At 39.9% G+C, this 20,829-nt stretch overlaps 1 protein-coding gene across 1 annotated transcript; it reads left to right on the plus strand.

Annotated features, from left to right (window-relative positions):
- Positions 1 to 9,173: 9,173 nt before the first annotated feature.
- On the plus strand, positions 9,174 to 17,789 carry ppdpfb (pancreatic progenitor cell differentiation and proliferation factor b). The gene is made up of 5 exons (XM_026333176.1): positions 9,174 to 9,337; positions 10,464 to 10,557; positions 13,348 to 13,425; positions 16,282 to 16,375; positions 17,522 to 17,789. Exons 2-5 carry the CDS (start codon positions 10,503 to 10,505, stop codon positions 17,634 to 17,636), a joined length of 342 nt encoding a protein of 113 aa, XP_026188961.1. The 5' UTR covers positions 9,174 to 9,337; positions 10,464 to 10,502; the 3' UTR covers positions 17,637 to 17,789.
- The last annotated feature ends 3,040 nt before the right edge of the window (positions 17,790 to 20,829 follow it).

The raw sequence follows: 20,829 nt of genomic DNA on the forward strand, positions 1-20,829 counted from the left end.
AGCTGTTGAGTTTGAGGAATGTGTTGAGGAAAACTCTGAAGACAGGCTTACCTGGACACCATATATGTATTTCAAAGATTTTGTGACAGAGGAAATGCTACAAGAAATTGCAGAAGAAACAAACTTGTACAGTGTGCAGAAAGATGGAAAATCAGTAAACACAAATGCCAAAGAAATTGAGCAAATTCTGGGTATGTACATGCACATGGGGTTAGATCAGTTGCCCAATGTACGAGCTTATTGGGAAATGGAGACGAGGTACCCTGCTGTTTGTGATGTGATGTCACGGGGTCGATTCCTGAAGTTGCTGACGCTCATTCACTTTCAGGATGCAAAGAAAGATAAGCTGTGGAAACTGAGGCCATGGTTAGAGCAACTACGTCAAATCTTTCTTAGCATACCCCCTGAAGAATGTCATGCTGTTGAGGAAATCATGGTGCCTTTCAAAGGAAAATCACATCTACGGTACTACATGCCAGGAAAACCTCACAATGGGGGTTCCAGATGTGGGGATGTGCCGGACAAAGTGGCTATCTTTATGACTTTGATGTGTGCCAAGGGGCAGAGCATCCTGACAAAGAGAAATCTGATGTTGGTGCTAGCGGAGATGTTGTCCTGAAAATGACCTCAACTCTTCCAGCAGGACAAAATCACAAAGAACTACCAACTAATGGATGAGAAAGACTTGAAGAAAAAGGGTAGAGGGTCTCTGGATTTCAGAGTAAATCAGGAAGACATCATCATCGTAAGATGGTATGACAACAAAGCTGTGAACCTGATCTCTTCTTTTGTTGGCATAGAACCACTTAGCAATGTGAAGCATTGGGATCGGAAGGCCAAAAGCCACATAATGGTGCCCAGACCAGCCATCATTGACACATATAACAGGTTCATGGGAGGAGTGGATCTTCTTGACATGTTAACTGCACTTTACAAGTACAACTTCAGATCCTGAAGATGGTACTTATACATTTGGTGGCACATTGTTACAGTGGCAGTAATAAATGCTTGGATCCGCTACAAAAGAGACCTGGAAAAACTAAAAACCAGCCAGAAACCCCTGCCCCTGAGAAGGTTTCAGGCTTATGTTGCCACCTCTCTCACAAGCGCAGGAAAGGGCAAGAAGTGTGCCAAACCACTATCCTCTCCAGAAGCAACACCAACCCCCATACGCAAGATGAAATCCACTGTGATGCCCCCTGATGTGATAAGGGATGGCACTGATCACTTCCCAACATGGGAAACCAGACAGTGACGCAAGCACTGCACAGGCCAATTTGCCCATGTCTACTGTGTGAAATGCAGAGTGCATCTTTGCATGAACAAGGATAGAAACTGTTTTCTGGCCTACCACCATGCAAAATAAAATGCTGGGAAGCACAAAATCAGTAAAAAAAAATCTTACTCTTCCACACTGCCAATTCCGTTGGTGTTGGTTTTTGTTTGTTCAAGAAATTTTTTACCATTGTGACCCGATGTATCACATATAATACAAATTGAAACTCATGTACAGAAATTGATATTTGAATTTTTTTTTTTTTTTTTTGTTCAGAATGACCAATAAAGGCTCCAGTTTCAAAGAATTAGAATTTTCTGTCAATTAATGGTTTGGGCTTTACAGGGTTAATTTAAGTGTAATTTAGTTAAACTCTTGTAATATACAAAATATTCTAAATTAAAATTAAATAAAAACTATGTTCATTAAAATATATGGAATATGGCCTTTCCATAAAAGTCCAAAAATTAGATATGCATTGTTTATAACTTGCATATGATATTCTTTGGAGCAAAAGTGCAACTCCAAAATATTTAAAAGAAAAACTGTATTTAGCTGTAATGCCATTGCATCAAACGTGAAATTGACCCATATATCTTCTCTTTGCTTTCTCCCAGCTGTTTCCATTTCATTATAGTTTTAAGTCAGACAGAAACTTAGCTCAGAGGTCACTAACAGGCGGATCGCGGTCCGGGTGCGGACCCAGAAGCCGCCCCATACGGACCCGGACGTAAAGCCAAAACAGAAGATTGTGATTTAAAACCTAACGGGGCGCTTCTATTTCCACCGGAGCAGCTTTTTTAGACTTTACAGTAGTGGAAACGCACAGACCAATTGCATGCGAATTGAGCCATCCCACGTGATACCACTCAGCCAATCAAGTCTGTGCATCCCAGGCGGCAAACATTACGACTCTACAGTGTAAACAGCGCTAGAGGCAAGTTACACATGAAAACAGTATTGCCAACTTAGCGACTTTGTCGCTATATTTAGCGAGTATTCAGACCCCTCTAGCGACACTTTTTTTTTAAAAGCGACTAGCGACAAATCTGGCGACTTTTTCTGGTGTTACTTGAGACTTTTGGAGACTCTGATGTGTCTGTACTGCACCGTTCTTACACTTCTCAATTTGCCGCAGTAAGACTGCAAATCAGCTGCAGCCGCGAGCACCTCCTCCGTCCCAAAGCCTTCACAGGTGGCCCAGTCCTCTCGCAGCAGTCCCTCCCTCCCAGCTGCAGTCACAGCAGGAAGTGTTCACGCCTCCGCGTCCCGACTGCAAATGAATCGCGCGTGCGATCATGTATGTGCGTGATCTGTACTGATGCATGGCATAATAAAAAAATAAAATGAAATAAAAAGTAAAATGTTCTTTGTCTAAAATAAATCACTGCATTTGACTCAAACAGCCTCAGTCATTTACAGCAAGGCAAATGTATTTCGTTCTGAGAACTTATTAACTGCAGGCCGTCATGCTACATTATATGGCACAGTACAAATATTTTGAGTGTCCCTTATTCTGTCCCTTATTTCCTATAAAGAATCACAATTGTCTCTTACTTTCCATTTCTGAAGTTGGCAAAAGCGTCCATCACAATTACAGTATGTGCCATGGACATTATGCAAATTACGCGATGACGCCATCCAGCGACTTCTAGCGACTTTTAGGACAGCCAATAGCTACTTTCCTTACTGACGAGTTGGCAACACTGCATGAAAAGACAGTACAAAGAAAAAGAAAGAGAGCGATACATGTAGAAAACAAAGGGAGAGAAACAGGCGAGTGAGACGGAGAAAGAGAGAGAACTTAGTTAATGAGAGAACATTATACATATCTACAGCCATACAGATATGTTCAGTTGTGTGTTACATGACAATAAATATTGTCAGAAAGTTTTTGAATTGTACTGAATTCATTTGATTTGACAGTCAGGTAGTGATTACATGCAGATGTTGATAAAACTACTAGGGTACTTAAATATATATCACACTAACTAGTTAGACATTATGATCTTCCGGACCTTTGCTTCAAGAAATTTTCTCTAACTGGACCTCTTTAAATTTTAGTTGAATACCCCTGGTTTAGCTCATTCGTGCGTCTGTCCTCCGTTCAAGCACCGTTTGATTTTTCTCCCCTTTTGCTTCTCCCTCGTCAACCTTCCTTTCAAAATAAAACTTCCGCCCAAAAAGGAAATTACCTATCTAAAAGCACATAACTTTCACAACTTTACTATCTCTTACATAGACTATGCAAGATGATGTCGTGTACTCGCGCATCCCGCATCGCTAGGTGGATCAGTTACTTTTCAAATGTGAGTGTGCGTCGTACGTCTTACAAGATTAATTGTAATTGGATCTTTGCCATAAAACGTTCCTCACTCACATCGTCTCGTTTTTTTAGTTAACGAAAATATATTTTCATAGTTTTCGTCATCATCGCGTCATTTTTATTTAGTTATCGTCTCGTTTTCGTCAGTGAAAACGACGAAATTATGACGAAAATATTTCGTCAACGAAATTAACACTGATGCTCATAATATGTTAGTTGTTCATTTATAATGGATAGTAAATATCAGCACTTCACTGCTTTATAACGTAAGTAATCATAGGAGAATAACTGTTCTTACAGACAAATAACAACAATGCAGAAAAGTTTTGGGACATATAAGTAGGCTACTGTAGTTTTGAGAAGGTTTTAAAGACATTGTCACAAGGTGCGGGTGATGTGGTGTGAAGGAGGAGAGGTGAGGACCCAAGTGCAGGACAACAAAGGCTTTATTTCCAGGGTTCAGGCAAACGTAACATAAATCTCCGCCACTCGGCGGGCAGGCAGGCAAAAACAACAGAAACGCCACTCGGCGTAAACGGGCACAAGGAAACTAATGAACTAACGAGACAAAGCTAACCAAGATCAACACAGGAAAGAACAGGAAATTAACCAAAATAAAAGTCCAGAACCGGAACTAAAATCTCAGTCCATGACAGACGACAGTTGAACTAGATAATCAAAGCCATAGAAATTTGTCAGATGATTTTTTTCCAGCATGTTGAATTTTCTCCTGACATGAAGCAGTACTACTGGTACATAATCTCGATGACACAACAGTACGGATTTATTTCTTAGCACTTTCAAAAGATGAAGATATTCCTCCTGACCTCAGCCATGTTTTTAACTGGAAAAAAAAGTTCACACAAGCTTCTTAACAGAAAAATCCACGGGAGAGTCAGATGGAACACCCAAATTCTTAAAGCTCAAGTTGAACAGTTAGGCTCCAGAGACTACTGCAGGGTCTTTTGAATGCTTTCAGGACAATTAATAATGATATCCTGTTTTACCATCCGCTAACTTAAGGACATTTTGAGACATCCAGCATTTTATAGTCCAGACAGTCTATTTGGGGTGTTCACATGTTCAGTTACATTTGATACAAATACAACTGTGTTGTCCACATCTCAGAAGGTTGCATTCTGCTATCTCACTACTAGATGCTTCTAAATCTTCCACATTTTACACTTTGCACCTTTAAATAACAACAAATAAATGTAGTAATAAATTGATGCACAAATTAAAGATAAATACAAATAAATAATCACGATAATAAAGGAATGAATATTATTGTCGTGGCAAAAAGTGCTAGGAGGCAAATCACAGGGATGGCAAGTTTAATAGACAAAAGTAGTAGAGTCACAGCAGAGCATAAGATCATTCAACAGTAAGACATATCCCTTCTGTCAATAAACACTAACATTGACATTGTTTCAACCTGTCCAGTAATTATGTGAAAACATAATGTAGACAGACCAGAAATCCACAAACGACACTGCATTCAGCATGTTCAGGCTTTCTACAATGTTAACTACAACACATGTCACCATGAATAATAAAGCAACCACACCTGAGAAGGGAGATATTGGTGTGAGAGATACACGGACATGTAATGAGTGGAAGAAAAACGACGTGTCCTTCAGCATACCAGCGCACTTTAGAGCTCCCTCTGCTGGACTCATTCTGTAGTGGCCATGAAACATAACCTAAAAATACTGTGCTTCAGCTGCTGAGACTGACAGTAACATTAGAAATACAAAACTACAAACAAAAGGTAACATGAAATTATCCATATTTCCAAAAACGCACTAACTGTGAGATCGCTATGTGGTGCCCTTCTACCAGATCTAACTTATATGTAGTGCACGTTATCCCACCTGTCACATACTCCCCAGCAAAAACAGATATTGTCCTCAACATCATTATCTCTGACATACACTCATCAAATATGGCAACATATGTCCAAACATTCATTACAGGCTGGAACTCTTAAATTGCTACTTAATCTTGTCCTTCTGTCAATACTATTCTCCCCAGGTAGCGGATTTCGCTTTTGAATAACTCACATTTGCTTGGTTTAAGTTTAATCCCACACTGTCTCAACCACTGCAATACGTTTCTTACATCATTGACATGACTTTCAAATGTTTTACTGAACACTAATGTATCATCCAGATAGAGGACACAAATTTTGTCTCTGAGACCTTCTAAACACTCAGCAGTGAAAGGCTGCTGGAGCATTCATAAGTACAAATAGGATCTGAGACCTAATGGATAGCATGTTGGACTTGTAGCTCGAACGTTATGGGTTCGAATCTCAGGTCTGGCAGGAATTGTCGGTGGGGTGGAGTTAATAGCCAGCGCCCTGTCAACCTTCAATGCCACATCTGAGGTGAGATCCTTGAGCAACACACTGGCCCCCTGTTGCCGCACCAATGGCCGCCCACCGCCTTGGGTGTGTGTTTGCACCTTGGGATGGGTTAAAAGGATTGCTATACTTGGCCACAAAAGTCACTTTCACTACCAGTTTATATTGTACATGTAATTATTTATGTAGGATAGTTATAATTTTATCTCTCACTGAAACCTGGCTGCAACAGAATGAATATGTCAGTGAATCAACGCACCTCAATCACAAAAATTGTCATGTTCCTCAAAGCACAGGTCAAGGTGGAATCTTCCAATCAAACTTATTAAACTTTCATCCTCAGAAAAATTATAACTCAATTGAGATCCTCACTCTTAGTCTCTCACATCCAAACTGGAAAACATAAAAACCAGTTCTACTTGTCATTGTGTACCGTCCACGTGTCCCTTACGCTTTTTAACTGAATTTCCACACTTCCTGTCTGATTTAGTGCTTAGTTCAGATAAAGTCATTATAGTGGGAGATTTTAACATTCATGTAGATAAAAAAAAAAATAGTCTCAGCATTGCATTTAATTCAATATTAGAGTCAATTGTTTTCACTCAAAATGTTAATAAACCCACCCACTGTTTCAATCACACCCTTGATCTTGCTCTGATCTATGGCATCGAAATTAAACATTTAATAGTTTTTCTCCAAAGTGCTCTTTTGTCAGGACATTCTTTAATAATTTACATACAACGTATGTAACAGTCCTTCCTAATGACAGTGTATGCCATTAGGACCGATTCTGTTCACCCTGTACATGCTTCCTTTAGGCAATGTTATTAGGAAGCACTCTATTAATTACCACTGCTATGCAGATGACACTCAGCTGTATATATCTATGAAACCTGTTAACACAAACCAGTTAACCAGACTTCAAGCGTGTCTAACTGACATAAAGGCCTGGATGACCAGTAACTTTCTACTTTTAAGTTCAGAGAAAACAGAAGTTATTGTATTTGGGCCTACAAACCTCAGAAATAGCTTTTCTAAAATATAGCTACTTTAGATGGCATAGCCCTGGCCTCCAGGACTACTGTACTACCTTGGAGTTATTTTTGACCAGGACATGTCCTTTAACTCACACATAAAACAAATCTCTAGAACTCCCTTCTTTCACCTGCGCAACATTGCCAAAATTAGGAACATCCTGTCTCAAAATGATGCAGAAAAACTAGTCCGTGCATTTGTTACCTCAAGGCTAGATTACTGTAACTCATTACTATCTGGATGTCCCAGTAACTCCATAAAAAGCCTCCAGTTAATCCAGAATGCTGCAGCCAGAGACCTGACAGGAACTAGCAAGAGAGATCATATTTCTCCTATATTAGCTTCTCTTCATTGGCTCCCTGTAAAATACAAAATAGAATTTAAAATCCTTCTTCTCACATACAAATCCCTTCATGATCAAGCTCCTTCATACCTTAAAGACCTCATAGTACCATATTATCCCAATAGACCACTTCACTCTGAGTGCAGGTCTACTTGTGGTTCCCAGAGTTTCCAAAAGCAGAATGGGAGGCAGATCTTTAGCTATCAAGCTCCTCTCCTGTGGAACCAGCTCCCAGTCTAGGTTCAGGAGGCAGACACACTCTGTACTTTTAAGGCTAGACTTAAAATCTTCCTTTTTGACAAAGCCTATAGGCGTGGCCCTAACCCTCCCCTCCCTTCCCTTCCCTTCTTCTTCGTCCTCACGTGTATCTTCCACCATTGAATGTCACTAACTTTGTGCTCTCTCTCTAACCTAGTTTGTGCTCTCTCCCTCTCTCTGTTCTCTCTCTGTTTTCTCTCTGTACCTTCTGCAGGTGTTCCTGGTCCTGGAGCTGTATATCGCTGATGTGAAGTTACTGGTGCCTCCAAACTGCAATGTCTATTTATTGTTTGTTGTTGCAGTTCTTTTATCTCTCCTCTATCCACTCACCCCAACCGCCCAAACTGAGCCCAGTTCTGCTGGAGTTTTTTTCTTCCTTTAAATGGAGCTTTTCCTCTACACTGTCGCCAAGTGCTTGTTCATAAGGGATTTGTTGGGGTTATTTTTTGTTTTTTGTAAAGTGCCTTGAGTAGTATTAGATAGGTTTATGAGAGAGACAGCCAGACAGACACACAAACACACACACACACACACACACACACACACACACACACACACACAGACAAGGTGCTCACAGGACATAACAGTGATAAAGGTAAGACTGCTTTATTAATTTCTTCTACTTTATTTTTAACAATAGAGATCAGTTGCATAGGTTTTGTTAGTAACGTTTTGGTCAGACTATGGCGGACTGATGGCTGATGAATTTGTCAAAAAAAAAATCTCTAACTTGTCCTCATGGCTACAGTTTTTACTTTTTTGTTTACATCCATTTTTCATTAAATGGCAGACAGATGTGCACTCTTCCTGACAGCAAACAGATTCAAAGAAGATGCACAGTGAGCTGCAGAGTGACACAAGTGCCAACGTACTGCTGCATTTGACTCCTGTGTACACAGCATTGGGCAAATGGTCATAATATTATGGCTGATTGGTGCTACTGTTATTTAATCATTTTGAATGTATTTTAATACAGTATACAATATTCGCAAAGGTTATTCTGAAGACGCTAATACATTTAATATCACCATGTGCTACTAAATGATTTAGTATTACTGTATTATTTAGTGTACATTTAAACTCACACACTAAGCACATTTAATATACAGCATTGTTTTACAATGAATGGTATTTTTTTATGTAAGCTAACAAATACCATATCAAGGCATAAAAATGTAAATTATTTTTTCAATAATCCTTGATTAAACAATTTGTTTTATGTACCGCTTTGAGTAAATGGTTTATTAAAAGTTTTTGAGAATTAACCTGTTTTATAGTAGTACAGTAGTCGTTCATTATTAATTGCTGTAACGTTAGTCCGTTGGTGGAAAGATTCTTAGGTTATAGTAAAAAGCTAAAAAATCCTACTGATGATGGACTTTTTAAAATAACCTCCAGCACATATTTCTGGATTGATACTTTATAAATTTGCCTTTCCATAACTGAGCTGTAGATGGTGTAGTGTACTCAGGCCATGATAACGAACATGAGTTGAGAGGTCAGAGTAGTTGCTCTCTGGCACCGCCTCCGAATGAAGTACGTCATCACGTCCTGTATAAAAGCGCCAGACAAACGCTCATTCAGTAAGAAGCGGTGTCGATATTCTGACGGACTTTGGAGGGTTACAGTTACCCAAAACTTGTTTTCAAATGGGCCCCGTCGCCTAGCGTTTACTCCCCCAGCCTCGCCGACTGAGCCGAACTGAGTGCTACTGAACATCTGGGTCACTAAAAGGTGAGGGCGTTCAGTATGTTGTGTGGGTATAAAGTAGTGCTAACGCTAATACACTAAGGTTTTTTTTGTAGCGGATTTGGGTTGAGGTTAACGATACTAACTAGCTAGCTTGTGGAAATGGAAGCTTCAGCATTTGTGTGTGTTTGGTTCGTCAAAACCACCCAATAATAAACGTGTTCAGTTATTTTTTCGTAGAATACCAGCGGTCCGTGGTGTTGACACATTAACGTCCAGAGACGGCAGTGCTGTCAAAAAACTAACCACTACATTTTCTCGTTTTTATTAGAGACAAAATGTCCTTGGTGCGAATGAAAGGTACTTCCCCTAAAGATGCTTTCCTTCATCATCAAGACGCTGCTTATTTAGTTATATTCATTATCTCACTGAAGTCTGGCTTCATTCAGCAGTTTGTCCTGAAAACAGAAAAACGCCAAGATGTCGGTTTGGTGCAGTGACTGCCTAATGTAAACAAGGCTGACGTCACTGTTGTGGGCTGTGGACGTGCTGTACCGCAGTCTCCGTCTGACACCACTGAGAAAAGCCTTGTCACGATTTATTTGCATTTTATACGTTCTTGTGCGATGTCTCAAGTTTGTTTTTATGTGTTTGCTTTTTAAAACAACAGGACTCATTGCATGTTTCTTGTAGCTATATAATCAGAATGATTGATTCATCGATCGTCTGATCAACAATTTGACAGTTGACTATGAAAATAATTCCTAAAGTTCCATTATTGATGGGACAGACGTGACGGTGTATTCCGTGCACACTCCTGTTTGGGGGGGGCAGCAGTGTGGAGAAAATCCATGTTTATGTTACCCTAAGGAATTTAAAACTGCCAGCAGACATTTTAAAATCTTTTTGTATGTAAATTAAATGTCAGCTGCTTCATCAATTAATACAAAGAGTGATTGGCACATAAGTAGAAATTGAATATAGATGTTAGCTGTATGATTCATTTTAAGAACTGGTTATTTCTAAATGATTTATGATGATGACATGAATACTCAGTTGTACCTCCTGTATTGAAATCATCATGATTTGGACCTTGTGCCTTGTACCCTTGTGTTTGAATAGGAGACAAAAAAAAAAATCTGGTTTTGCTCACACTGTTCTTACTCTCAAGGTTTCCATCAAGCAGTGTACAGCAACCTAGAACGGAAGAATGGCAGCTATTCCAGCAGGTGGTTCTCTAGTGGCAACCACTGACTACTACCGAAGTGAGTCTCTCTCTCTCTCTTTCTCTCTCTCTCTCTTTCTCTTTATCTCTTTCTCTCTCTCTCTCTCTCTCTCTCTCTCTCTCTCTCTCCTCGCTCGCTCTCGCCATCACTAATATTACATTTAGATTCCTCTACTTCCTATTTTGCTGTTATATCTAGTGTTGCACAGTATACTGACACTAGAAAAGTATAGCCACAGTGGGTGTGTGAGCTCCTAAACTTCATGTTTCTCTCTGTAAGCTGCAGGCAGCTTTCATGGTAAAAAAGAGCCATGGCTGCCACTACAAGTGCTGTTCCCGACTGTATACAGCTTCTAAACAAACCAGACACATGAAGTAAAATATACTGTAGCATTATCTCATTTATGTATCCAACAATTAGGGCAAACCTATAGAAGCCCATCTGAAAAAGGAGTTTCAAACTTACACAAACCAAGGGATCCAACGTTTCCAACATGGCAGCAACAGACATGCAGACTTGTGTAAATAATTTAAAGAGCGACAGGGTAGTGATTAGTGAAATGAAATAGACATATGTCAAGTTCAAAGGAGTGTGATTTATTTTATGACACGCAAACTTTTTTCATAATGGGAGTTTGATGAGGAAATTAAGGACATCTATCCGATTTAACTATATCGTGTTAGCTTTTTTTATCAATGTGATTTACATAATTGTCCTGTTGTTTTATGACCTTTTGACATTTTCCATGGCATTAACAATCAAAATATTTTTTTTCTATGTGTGTGTTAAAGTTCTATGTTCTGTAATCTATAATTCTCTTACTTTTGCTGATGGTTTAGTTTTTCCATGGTATCATTCCAATGTTGGTATCGATATTTAGGCATGTATTGGTGTCAGTCATAATTTTAGTATCGTGACAACACCAGATCCAGGATAGCTTGCTACTAGACTCTACTAGACTCTCTCCCCAGAATGCCTGACTCGTAACTTGTCTCAAAATATCAAATCAAAAGCATACAGTGGTGTGAAAAAGTATTGCCCCCCTTCCTGATTTCTTTTTATTTTTGCATGTTTGTCACACTTTGTTTCAGATCATCAAACAAATTTAAATATTAGTCAAAGATAACACAAGTAAACACATCATGCAGTTTTTAAATGAAGGTTTTTATTAAGGGAAAACAAAATCCAAAACTACATGGCCCTTGTTAAAACATAACTGTGGTTTATTACACCTGAGTTCAATTCCTCTAGCAACACCCAGGCCTGATTACTGCCACACCTGTTTGAAATCACTTAAATAGGACCTGCCTGACAAAGTGAAGTAGACCAAAAGATCCTCAAAAGCTAGACATTATGCCGAGATCCAAAGAAATTCAAACACAAATGAGAAAGAAAGTAATTGAGATCTATCAGTCTGGAAAAGGTTAAAGCCATTTCTAAAGCTTTGGGACTGCAGCGAACCACAGTGAGAGCCATTATCTACAAATGGCGAAAACATGGAACAGTGGAGAACCTTCCCAGGAGTGGCCGTCTGACCAAAATTACCCCAAGAGCGCAATGCCAACTCATCCAAGAAGTCATAAAAGACCCCACAACAACATCTAAAGAACTGCAAGCCTCACTTGCCTTAGTTAAGGTCACTGTTCATGACTCCACCATAAGAAAGAGACTGGGCAAAAATGGTCTGCATGGCAGAGTTCCAAGACGAAAACTGCTGCCGAGCAAAAAGAACATAAAGGCTCATCTCAGTTTCGCCAGAAAACATCTTGATGATCCCCAAGACTTTTGGGAAAATACTCTATGGACTGATGAGACAAAAGTTGAACTTTTTGGAAAGTGTGTGTCCCATTATGTCTGGCGTGAAAGTAGCACCGCATTTCAGAAAAAGAACATCATACCAACAGTAAAATATGGTGGTGGTAGTGTGATGGTCTGGGGCTGTTTTGCTGCTTCAGGACCTGGAAGACTTGCTGTGATAAATGGAACCATGAATTCTGCTGTCTACCAAAAAATCCTGAAGGAGAATGTCCGGCCATCTGTTCGTGACCTCAAGCTGAAGCGAACTTGGGTTCTGCAGCAGGACAATGATCCAAAACACACCAGCAAGTCTACCTCTGAATGGCTGAAGAAAAACAAAATGAAGATTTTGGAGTGGCCTATTCAAAGTCCTGACCTGAATCCGATTGAGATGTTGTGGCATGACCTTCAAAAGGAGGTTCATGCTAGAAAACCCTCCAATGTGGCTTAATTACAACAGTTCTGCAAAGATGAGTGGGCCAAAATTCCTCCACAGTGCTGTAACAGACTCATTGCAAGTTTTTGCAAACACTTGATTGCAGTTGTTGCTGCTAAGGGTGGCCCAACCAGTTATTAGGTTTAGGGGCCAAACACTTTTTCACACAGGGCCATGTAGTTTTGGATTTTGTTTTCCCTTAATAATAAAAACCTTCATTTAAAAACTGCATGATGTGTTTACTTGTTATCTTTGACTAATATTTAATTGATCTGAAAGATTAAAGTGTGACAAACATGCAAAAAAAAAAAGAAATCAGGAAGGGGGCCAACACTTTTTCACACCACTGTACATTAGAGGAAAATGGATTTTCTCTCCTGCTCATTTTAGGGGAGCAGTTATGCCAGAGCGAGCTATTTCTCTCTGGGTTTAAGAAGTACTTCTTCAGTGTAATCCATGGATGAAAAAAAGACCTGGATTCTTGTTAGAATATATAGTTTCTTCCACTTGCTAAATGTCATTTTTAAGTTTAGTTGATTGTGATTACATTGATAACCTCTCAGCTTGTTTTTTCTGCTCATTCTCTTCTCCTGCAGGGCGCATTGGCTCTACATCCAGCAGTAGCTCCTGCGGCAGTTCAGAGTACAGTGGAGAGGTCATTCCTCACCATCCAGGTCTGTACTTGTATCTGTGTCAAAAATAAAAAAAAAAAAGGTAACTGTTTTGTCTTACTATACATTCATGTTGTGATTTGTGGTTCAATGCTGTAGATAAGCTGAATCAAAGCTGCTGACCAGATGATTTCTGGAGGTGCAATCCTATCCCATCCAATCCCATCATACCATTCCTTGTTGATCTCGCAATATTGCTAGTGTCAGCGTGTTCGTTTATCTGAATTAGTGGAGGAGAGGGTAATTGATCTTAAAAGTATTTAATTGAAATTCCAAAGCTTGTACAAGGACCAACTTCCTGATCAGAAAATCACAGGCTGCAAGCAGTTAGCTGTAACCAACTTCACAGGAAGAAAGATGATGAACAAAGGACAAACATGACATTATAAGGTTGCCAAAATCACATCTTATTGGTTGATTACAGGTGGGGAGGGCTTTGGTTTAGACTTTCACCTTCCCTTGTTGGTGCCCTGGGTTGGTCCCAACCCCTCAGCACTTTGCCATCCTCCTCTTCTTATCTTCTCGTCCAGAGCTGCTCCTCATCCTACAAAACATTCTGTGACACAGTACCTAGTACCTCTGTATCCCTTTTTCATAAGCCCCCCTTATTCGGTAACTCATCCTTGAAGTCTGTGATTCTCTCATCCCTGACTACACCTTGCCTCTCCCTCTGTAACAGTGTATCATACAGGGCCTCTCTCAGCCTGGCAACTTCACCTTGCCTCCCCTCAGCAACAGTGTATCATATGGGGCCTCTCTTTCTGCAGGCTGATCTTATCTGTAGTATCATGCATACACACTGTAGAAACTATTCCTGTGACCTTTCTCTCCCTGTGACCTTTCCCTGAACAACACATATGTTAGTAATTACAAAGTTAGATGGTTAACCCAGCATCAAGTTGTTTACATTTATTCTTTAGCATCTCTATGGCATTGCACAACACACATGTAAATATAGTATTTCAGTTAGTCATTCTCCTAAACTACTTATGTGGGTGAGTATATGTGTAAGCACCTGTGTATGTGTGTGCGTGTGTGTTGTAGTGTACATGTGGGTATATGTGTGGGGTAAGCGTATGTGTGTGTGCATGTGTGAGTGTACGTGTTAGACTCCTTCACATCTGATTGCTTCTTCACACAGTGGGCAAGGTTTGTAACCCTTGATCCTCACAATTTGGTCTTATACTCTTTGTAACAATGTATAAGCGTCTATAAGAGTAATGATATAATAAATGAAAGAAGTAAATATGTGAATTTATTTCCCAATATTATAAGTGAAATTAGTAAGATTTTATTTCCAAACAGTTATAAATGAAGTTAGTAAATGTGTAAGATTTATTAAATGAGGTTAGTAAATGTGTAAAATTTATTTCCCAACACTAGCAGACCTTTAGCTCTTGGCAATCTGAGTCAGACTACACATTTACTTTGAGTCATTCTGGAACGAACCTAGCTCAGATTGTATGTGGTCTATTCCTGCTCTTTCTGATTTAGCAGGAAAGTAGTTTTCTGTTGTGTATTTTCAGTTCTTTTCCTCAGGATTGTGATTTCTGTTATGTTCACTGTTTAGTATTGAGATGTCAGTATTAACAGGAAGAGTCACAGCCATGTTTGTTTTTGTGTGTGTATTTGTATAGCTATCTTTGTGTACCATTTTAAGCATATTTCTATCAAAGTGAGGATATTTTCCTGGTCCTCACTTTTTTCAGACTTCTGTTTGAGGGTTAAGACTTGATTTTAGGGTTAGAATTAGGTTTAGGTTAGGGTTATGGTGAGGCATAGTTGTGATGGTTAGGGTCTAGGCAAAGCATTATGTTTGTGTCCTCACAAAGATAACTATGCATGTGTGTGTGTGCATTCCACTTCCAGGCTATTATGTTTTTCTTCAGGTACATTACTGAAGTATTATACTGAGACATAATTTCCAAAGACAACTGTTTACATAACACACATTTCTAATATTTACATGCAACACTCTTTTTACTAGTATCTGTTGACTTTTTAGACCCCTGGTGTCACTGAGATTTCTGGTTTCACTTTCTCCCCATCAGGTCTGGAAAATCAATTAAAATCAACAAATTTGTACATAGACACCCTCCTGATTCATATCTGATGATCCTGCATGAAGGCATTTTTATAGAGAAACTGAAAAATCACTTGGAAAAATGAACTATAATTCTGACTGTATAGTATTAAATGATGGTGTACTTTGTAGTGGCTGGGTGTTGCAACATATTTTTATGTCCAAAATGTATTTATAGTTCTGAACCTTATGGATTGCAAATAAAAATAATTACCATATTTTATGGACTATAAGTTGCACTGGAAAATTAGTCACTTTTAGCAAAACCAGCCTTGTTGAACAGTAAACAACATATAAATTTGCATTTCTAGTTATATTCTAAATTAGTCTATGAAGAGTGTAGGCAAGGCATAACAAGCAGAAGTGAATTATGAAATTCATTCATCCATGTCAAGTAACGTTTAACAACTGCACCAAAGTCGGGGTAGGGGAAGATGAAGCAGCGTGTCCTCATCTCTCAGGTTGTCTGAATGCCAGCACTAACTCCAAACTGTGTTTCAGCTGCATACTTTATCTGCAGTTTGAAGTCTGGAGTGTAGCTCTTTCTTTGGGCAGTATTTTCACTTGTGTTACACTAGGAGTTGTAGTCTAGTGTGAACATAAGCATTTTTACTATTTTGGCGGTACAATATTATCTTCAAGTGAGTCAAGATCTATAAGTCACTTCGCTGTATAAGTCATAGGACAAGCCAGAGTACTGTGTGAGGGTTCCATAGATAGAAAGCTGAGTTAAATAGACTGCACTGTGTATGAACCATCATTACCTGCTTCCACAGGACTCCCCAAGCAGGACTCTGGACATTGGTGGTCCAGTTTCTTCTTTGGGAAGCAGCCAGGGATGACCCCACTGACTGAGGAGGCACAGCAGAAGTGAGGATAAGCAGACACACGCACACACATGGCCAGGCCATTCTATTCTGTTAAATAAAGTGGAGCCACTGTGCCTGTCTTCCATCGTTTATGATAAGTCGTGCACAGACAGCAACCTGATTCTGTAATTTTTTTTTAGTTTCAACATTACTGTAGTAAACTATGTTTATACATGTGAAGACAAGCGGAGAGTATAGAAAACTAGATTTAAAAAAAAAAAAAAAAAGCTAGCTAGCAAATACATGCATATTAACATTGTCAACATTAACCATGCTTTGACAATATAATATGGTTAAATGTATCAGCAGGTGGCCATCATAAATCAAAAGAAGAAATTTCTAAAAATATATATTTTACCTAGCTGACGAGGATCACTGTTACTGTGTGTCAAACTCAAATGCATTTACTCCCGGGTTTTCCATCAGCAAATGTGTACAAATGTACAATTTGTCTGTCATTAAAACGGCTGCATCACATTACGTTTTCATCAACAGGTTACAGTTTGTTGTAGCAATATGGCTGCTCAGTTTTTCCTGTTGTAAAATACGTTTGGCCAAAATCTCATTTTAAAACAGATGAAATGCACAGGCTGTTTAAGTGTAGGCTATTGGCTATGACTAACGTAGATGGCAAATTCTAGCTATCTCTCTCTCTCCAGTCCTGTCTCAGACCTCAGATGCATAAAGTATGAGCCTTTATAGACATATTAGTGTTTCTTGCATGAAGACAACACTGTACTTATTAAAACAAGATATTTATTTACCCTTGCAAGACGTTCAACTGCTCTGCTGTGGAACTCCAGTTCACTTCACCTAGTCAGGACAGGTGGTGGAGTTATAAGGTTTGACTGACAGTTTGAGCAGATCCAACAAGATTTAGTCACAAGCTTTTTTTTCTTTTTCTTTTTCTTTTTTTTTTTTTTAATACCTTTCATTGGCTATGAAGGGTATTAGGGCATAAAGGGTGATCCAATAGCATTGATTTATTGAAGAACAAAAAAGAAAAAAACACCACCTCCAAAAAAAGGGCACTTTGGAGTGTAAGGGCAAAAAGGACATGTGCTCTGCACAGATTGAACCCTACCTGTACACGTGCCTATACAGTACTAAAACAGCTTTTCTCAGTTTCCCTGTCTCTGTTTCTTAGGGCGGGGGTCCCAGGTGCAGTGACGAATGGTCAGATCACCTGCGTTGCCAGGGAGATGGTGATGCAACGGCAGGCAAGTGAGAACAGTGACGTAGGAAGCCCCACCTCCTCCTGATCCTGCCGTCTCTTTTCCAATCCACACTGCATCTTGGGGGAAATCAAACCAACAATCAGCGCTAGGTGACGGGAGGACGTCCCATTTACAACCGTTTTTATTTTTTTTTATATTATTCATCATAGTATAGGCTGCCTTACTTGTTTTTCTGTTTGGTATTTACAAAAAATGTAAAATTACAAAAAAAAGATGCAACTTTTTTTTTTTTTTTTTTTTTTTTGGCTAAACATTTGTACTTTTCTGTGTTTGTAATACTGCGGTGCATACATATCCACATGCCTTTTTTTCCACTTTGTCACCCTGTCATTGCAAATGCAATAAATAGATTCTTGCAGCCTAATGTTGGGGTCCTTGTGCTTTTTCTTTTCATGCACTACATTAATGCAAAAATGTGTCTTCAGCTTAGATTCACTAAAGTTAAAAACCACCCTGTAAGTACCCGGGGAATGGAATTGTCTCTGTTGTTTGCCAGTCCTTGGTTGACTGGTTAAGTACAGGGCTATTCAGGAACAAAGTAAACAAAGAAAGAACAGTGCTATACAGTATGTCCTCAATCTGCTACTGGTGGTGAACCCAAAGGCTTGCAGTTGTGAAACTGTGCTACGTATTTCCACTAAATCTGTCTTCAATTTTTTTTTTCCTGTTACTGTTATTTAAATCAATTGTGATAGGTATGAATTTTTGATTTGCTTTTAGTCTGAAATGCATATTTTCACAATTTTGAGCACTTCATGATAACATGTTTGGGGATGTCACAAAATGCAGTTTTCTGCTTACATTGTCCAATCTGCAATAAGCTCATCTACCTTTGCAATTGACGTATAAATCACATGCACTGTAATGCATGTTGTTCATATGGTTTCATGCCTATAATCCTTTATCAACATACCAAGGTCAGATGACATCACTGAATGACAGTAAATATTACCATGTAAGATCGATGTGGTCCAACATTATATATACACTAGTTTGTCCTATCACACCTAATACTTGAATATAGTGGGTCACAGTTTTTAGTTAACAGGTATGTGCACAGTGTGTGATAAAGTATTACAATTTTTACCCTCCTGAGACCCAGCGTATTCATTTATGTCCTCTGCAGTCTCCATTTTGTCTCAGCGTGAAAACAAAGTTCCCCGCATCCCACCCAAACACGAGATATTGGAAAGGCCAAGATGTCCTCTGCTGAGCACATCAGGACTTAGTAGGGTAGCTCAAATGAGTCAAAACATATACATAGAACCTTGTATCTCTAAAAAGATCCCAAGGTCCCAAGTCCGGGTAAATGCAGACGGTTGTGTCAGGAAGGGCATCCGGCGTAAAATTTCAGCCAAATCAAACATGCGAATCACAAAAATGACTTCCATATGAGATCGGTTGCGGCCCGGGTTAACAACGACCGCCACTGGTGCTGTTGACTTACAGGGTGCCAGTGGAAATTGGACTACTGTTGGTCAAAGGAGGAGAGGAGAAAGGCGTGTTCGTAGGCAAAGAGAGAAGAGGAAGGGCAGGAGTGTAGGACTTAGAGTAGGGTTGGTTGATATGATGGAGATAAGAAAGGTGGGTATCTTGTGTGTTCAGGAGACCAGGTGGAAAGGTGGCAAGGCTTATAGATTAGGAGCAGGGTTCAAGCTGTTTTATCATGGTGTGGATGGAAAGAGGATTGGAGTAGGAGTTATCCTAAAGGAGGATTTTGCTAGGAATGTTCTGGAGGTGAAGAGAGTGTCAGATAGGGTGATGAGTCTGAAGCTGGAAGTTGAAGGTGTGATGTTGAATGTTGTCAGTGGTTATGTCCCACAGTTTGGATGTGAGATAGAAGAGAAGGAGAAATTCTGGAGGGAGATGGATGAGGTGATTCAGGGTATCCCTAGTGGTGATTGGGGCAAACTTCAACGGACATGTTGGTGAGAGAAACAGAGGTGACGAGGAAGTGATGGGTAAGTTTGGTATGCAGTACAGGAATGCAGAAGGACAGATGGTGGTAGACTTCGCAAAAAGGATGGAAATGGCTGTAGTGAACACATTTTTCCAGAAAAGGGAGGTGTAGCATCCGGTCGAAGAAAAAGCCTAAAACTGCTGGTTTTGTAACTTTCCTTTATTGTCCTTTGTTACCTTAAACCAACGTAAGAGCTTGTTCCCCAATCTGACCGAAGCTAAACCCTTTCCTTTTCGTTTATCTTTCAGCTCATTCGTGCGTCTGTCTTCCGTTCAAGCACCGTTTTGGTTTTCTTCTTTTCTTTTTTCTCCTCCCCCGTCAACCTTCCTTTCAAAATAAACTTCCGCCCAACAACGGAAATTACCAAACTAAAGGCACATAACTTCCATGACTTTACTGTCTCTTACAGGAGGAGCATAGGGTGACATATAAAAGTGGAGGCATGAGCACACAAGTTGATTACATCTTGTGCAGACGTTCCAACCTGAAAGAGATCAGTGACTGCAAAGTAGTGGCTGGGGAGAGTGTAGCCAGACAGCATAGGATGGTGGTGTGTAGGATGACTCTGGTGGTGAGGAAGATGAAGAGGACAAGGGCAGAGCAGAGCAGAGGACCAAGTGGTGGAAGTTGAAAAAAGAAGAGTGTTGTGTGGATTTCAGGGAGGAGCTGAAACAGGCTCTGGGAGGTCAGGAGGTTCTTCCAGATGACTGGACAGCTACAGCTAAAGTGATCAGGGAGGCAGGTAGGAGGGTACTTGGTGTGTCATCTGGAAAGAGGAAAGCAGATAAGGAGACTTGGTGGTGGAATGAGGAAGTTCAGGAGTGTGTTAAGAGGAAAAGGTTAGCTAAAAAGAAGTGGGACACTGAGAGGACAGAAGAGAACAGACGGGAGTACAGGGAGATGCAGCGCAAGGTGAAGGTAGAGGTGACAAAGGCCAAACAAAGGGCATATGAGGATTTGTATGATAGGTTGGACTCTAAGGAGGGAGAGATGGATTTGTACAGGTTGGCGAGGCAGAGAGACAGAGATGGGAAGGATGTGCAGCAGGTTAGGGTGATCAAGGACAGGGATGGAAATGTGTTGACAGGTGCCACAAGTGTGATGGAAAGATGGAAGGAATGCTTTGAAGAGTTGATGAATGAGGAAAATGTCAGAGAGCACAGAGTAGAAGAGGTGACTGTTGTGGAGCAGGAAGTAGCAAAGATCAGTAGGGATGAAGTGAGGAAGGCGTTGAAGAGGATGAAGAGTGGAAAGGCA

Source organism: Mastacembelus armatus, chromosome 7 (genome assembly GCF_900324485.2).
Source record: "Mastacembelus armatus chromosome 7, fMasArm1.2, whole genome shotgun sequence".
Classification (NCBI taxonomy): Eukaryota; Metazoa; Chordata; class Actinopteri; order Synbranchiformes; family Mastacembelidae; genus Mastacembelus; species Mastacembelus armatus.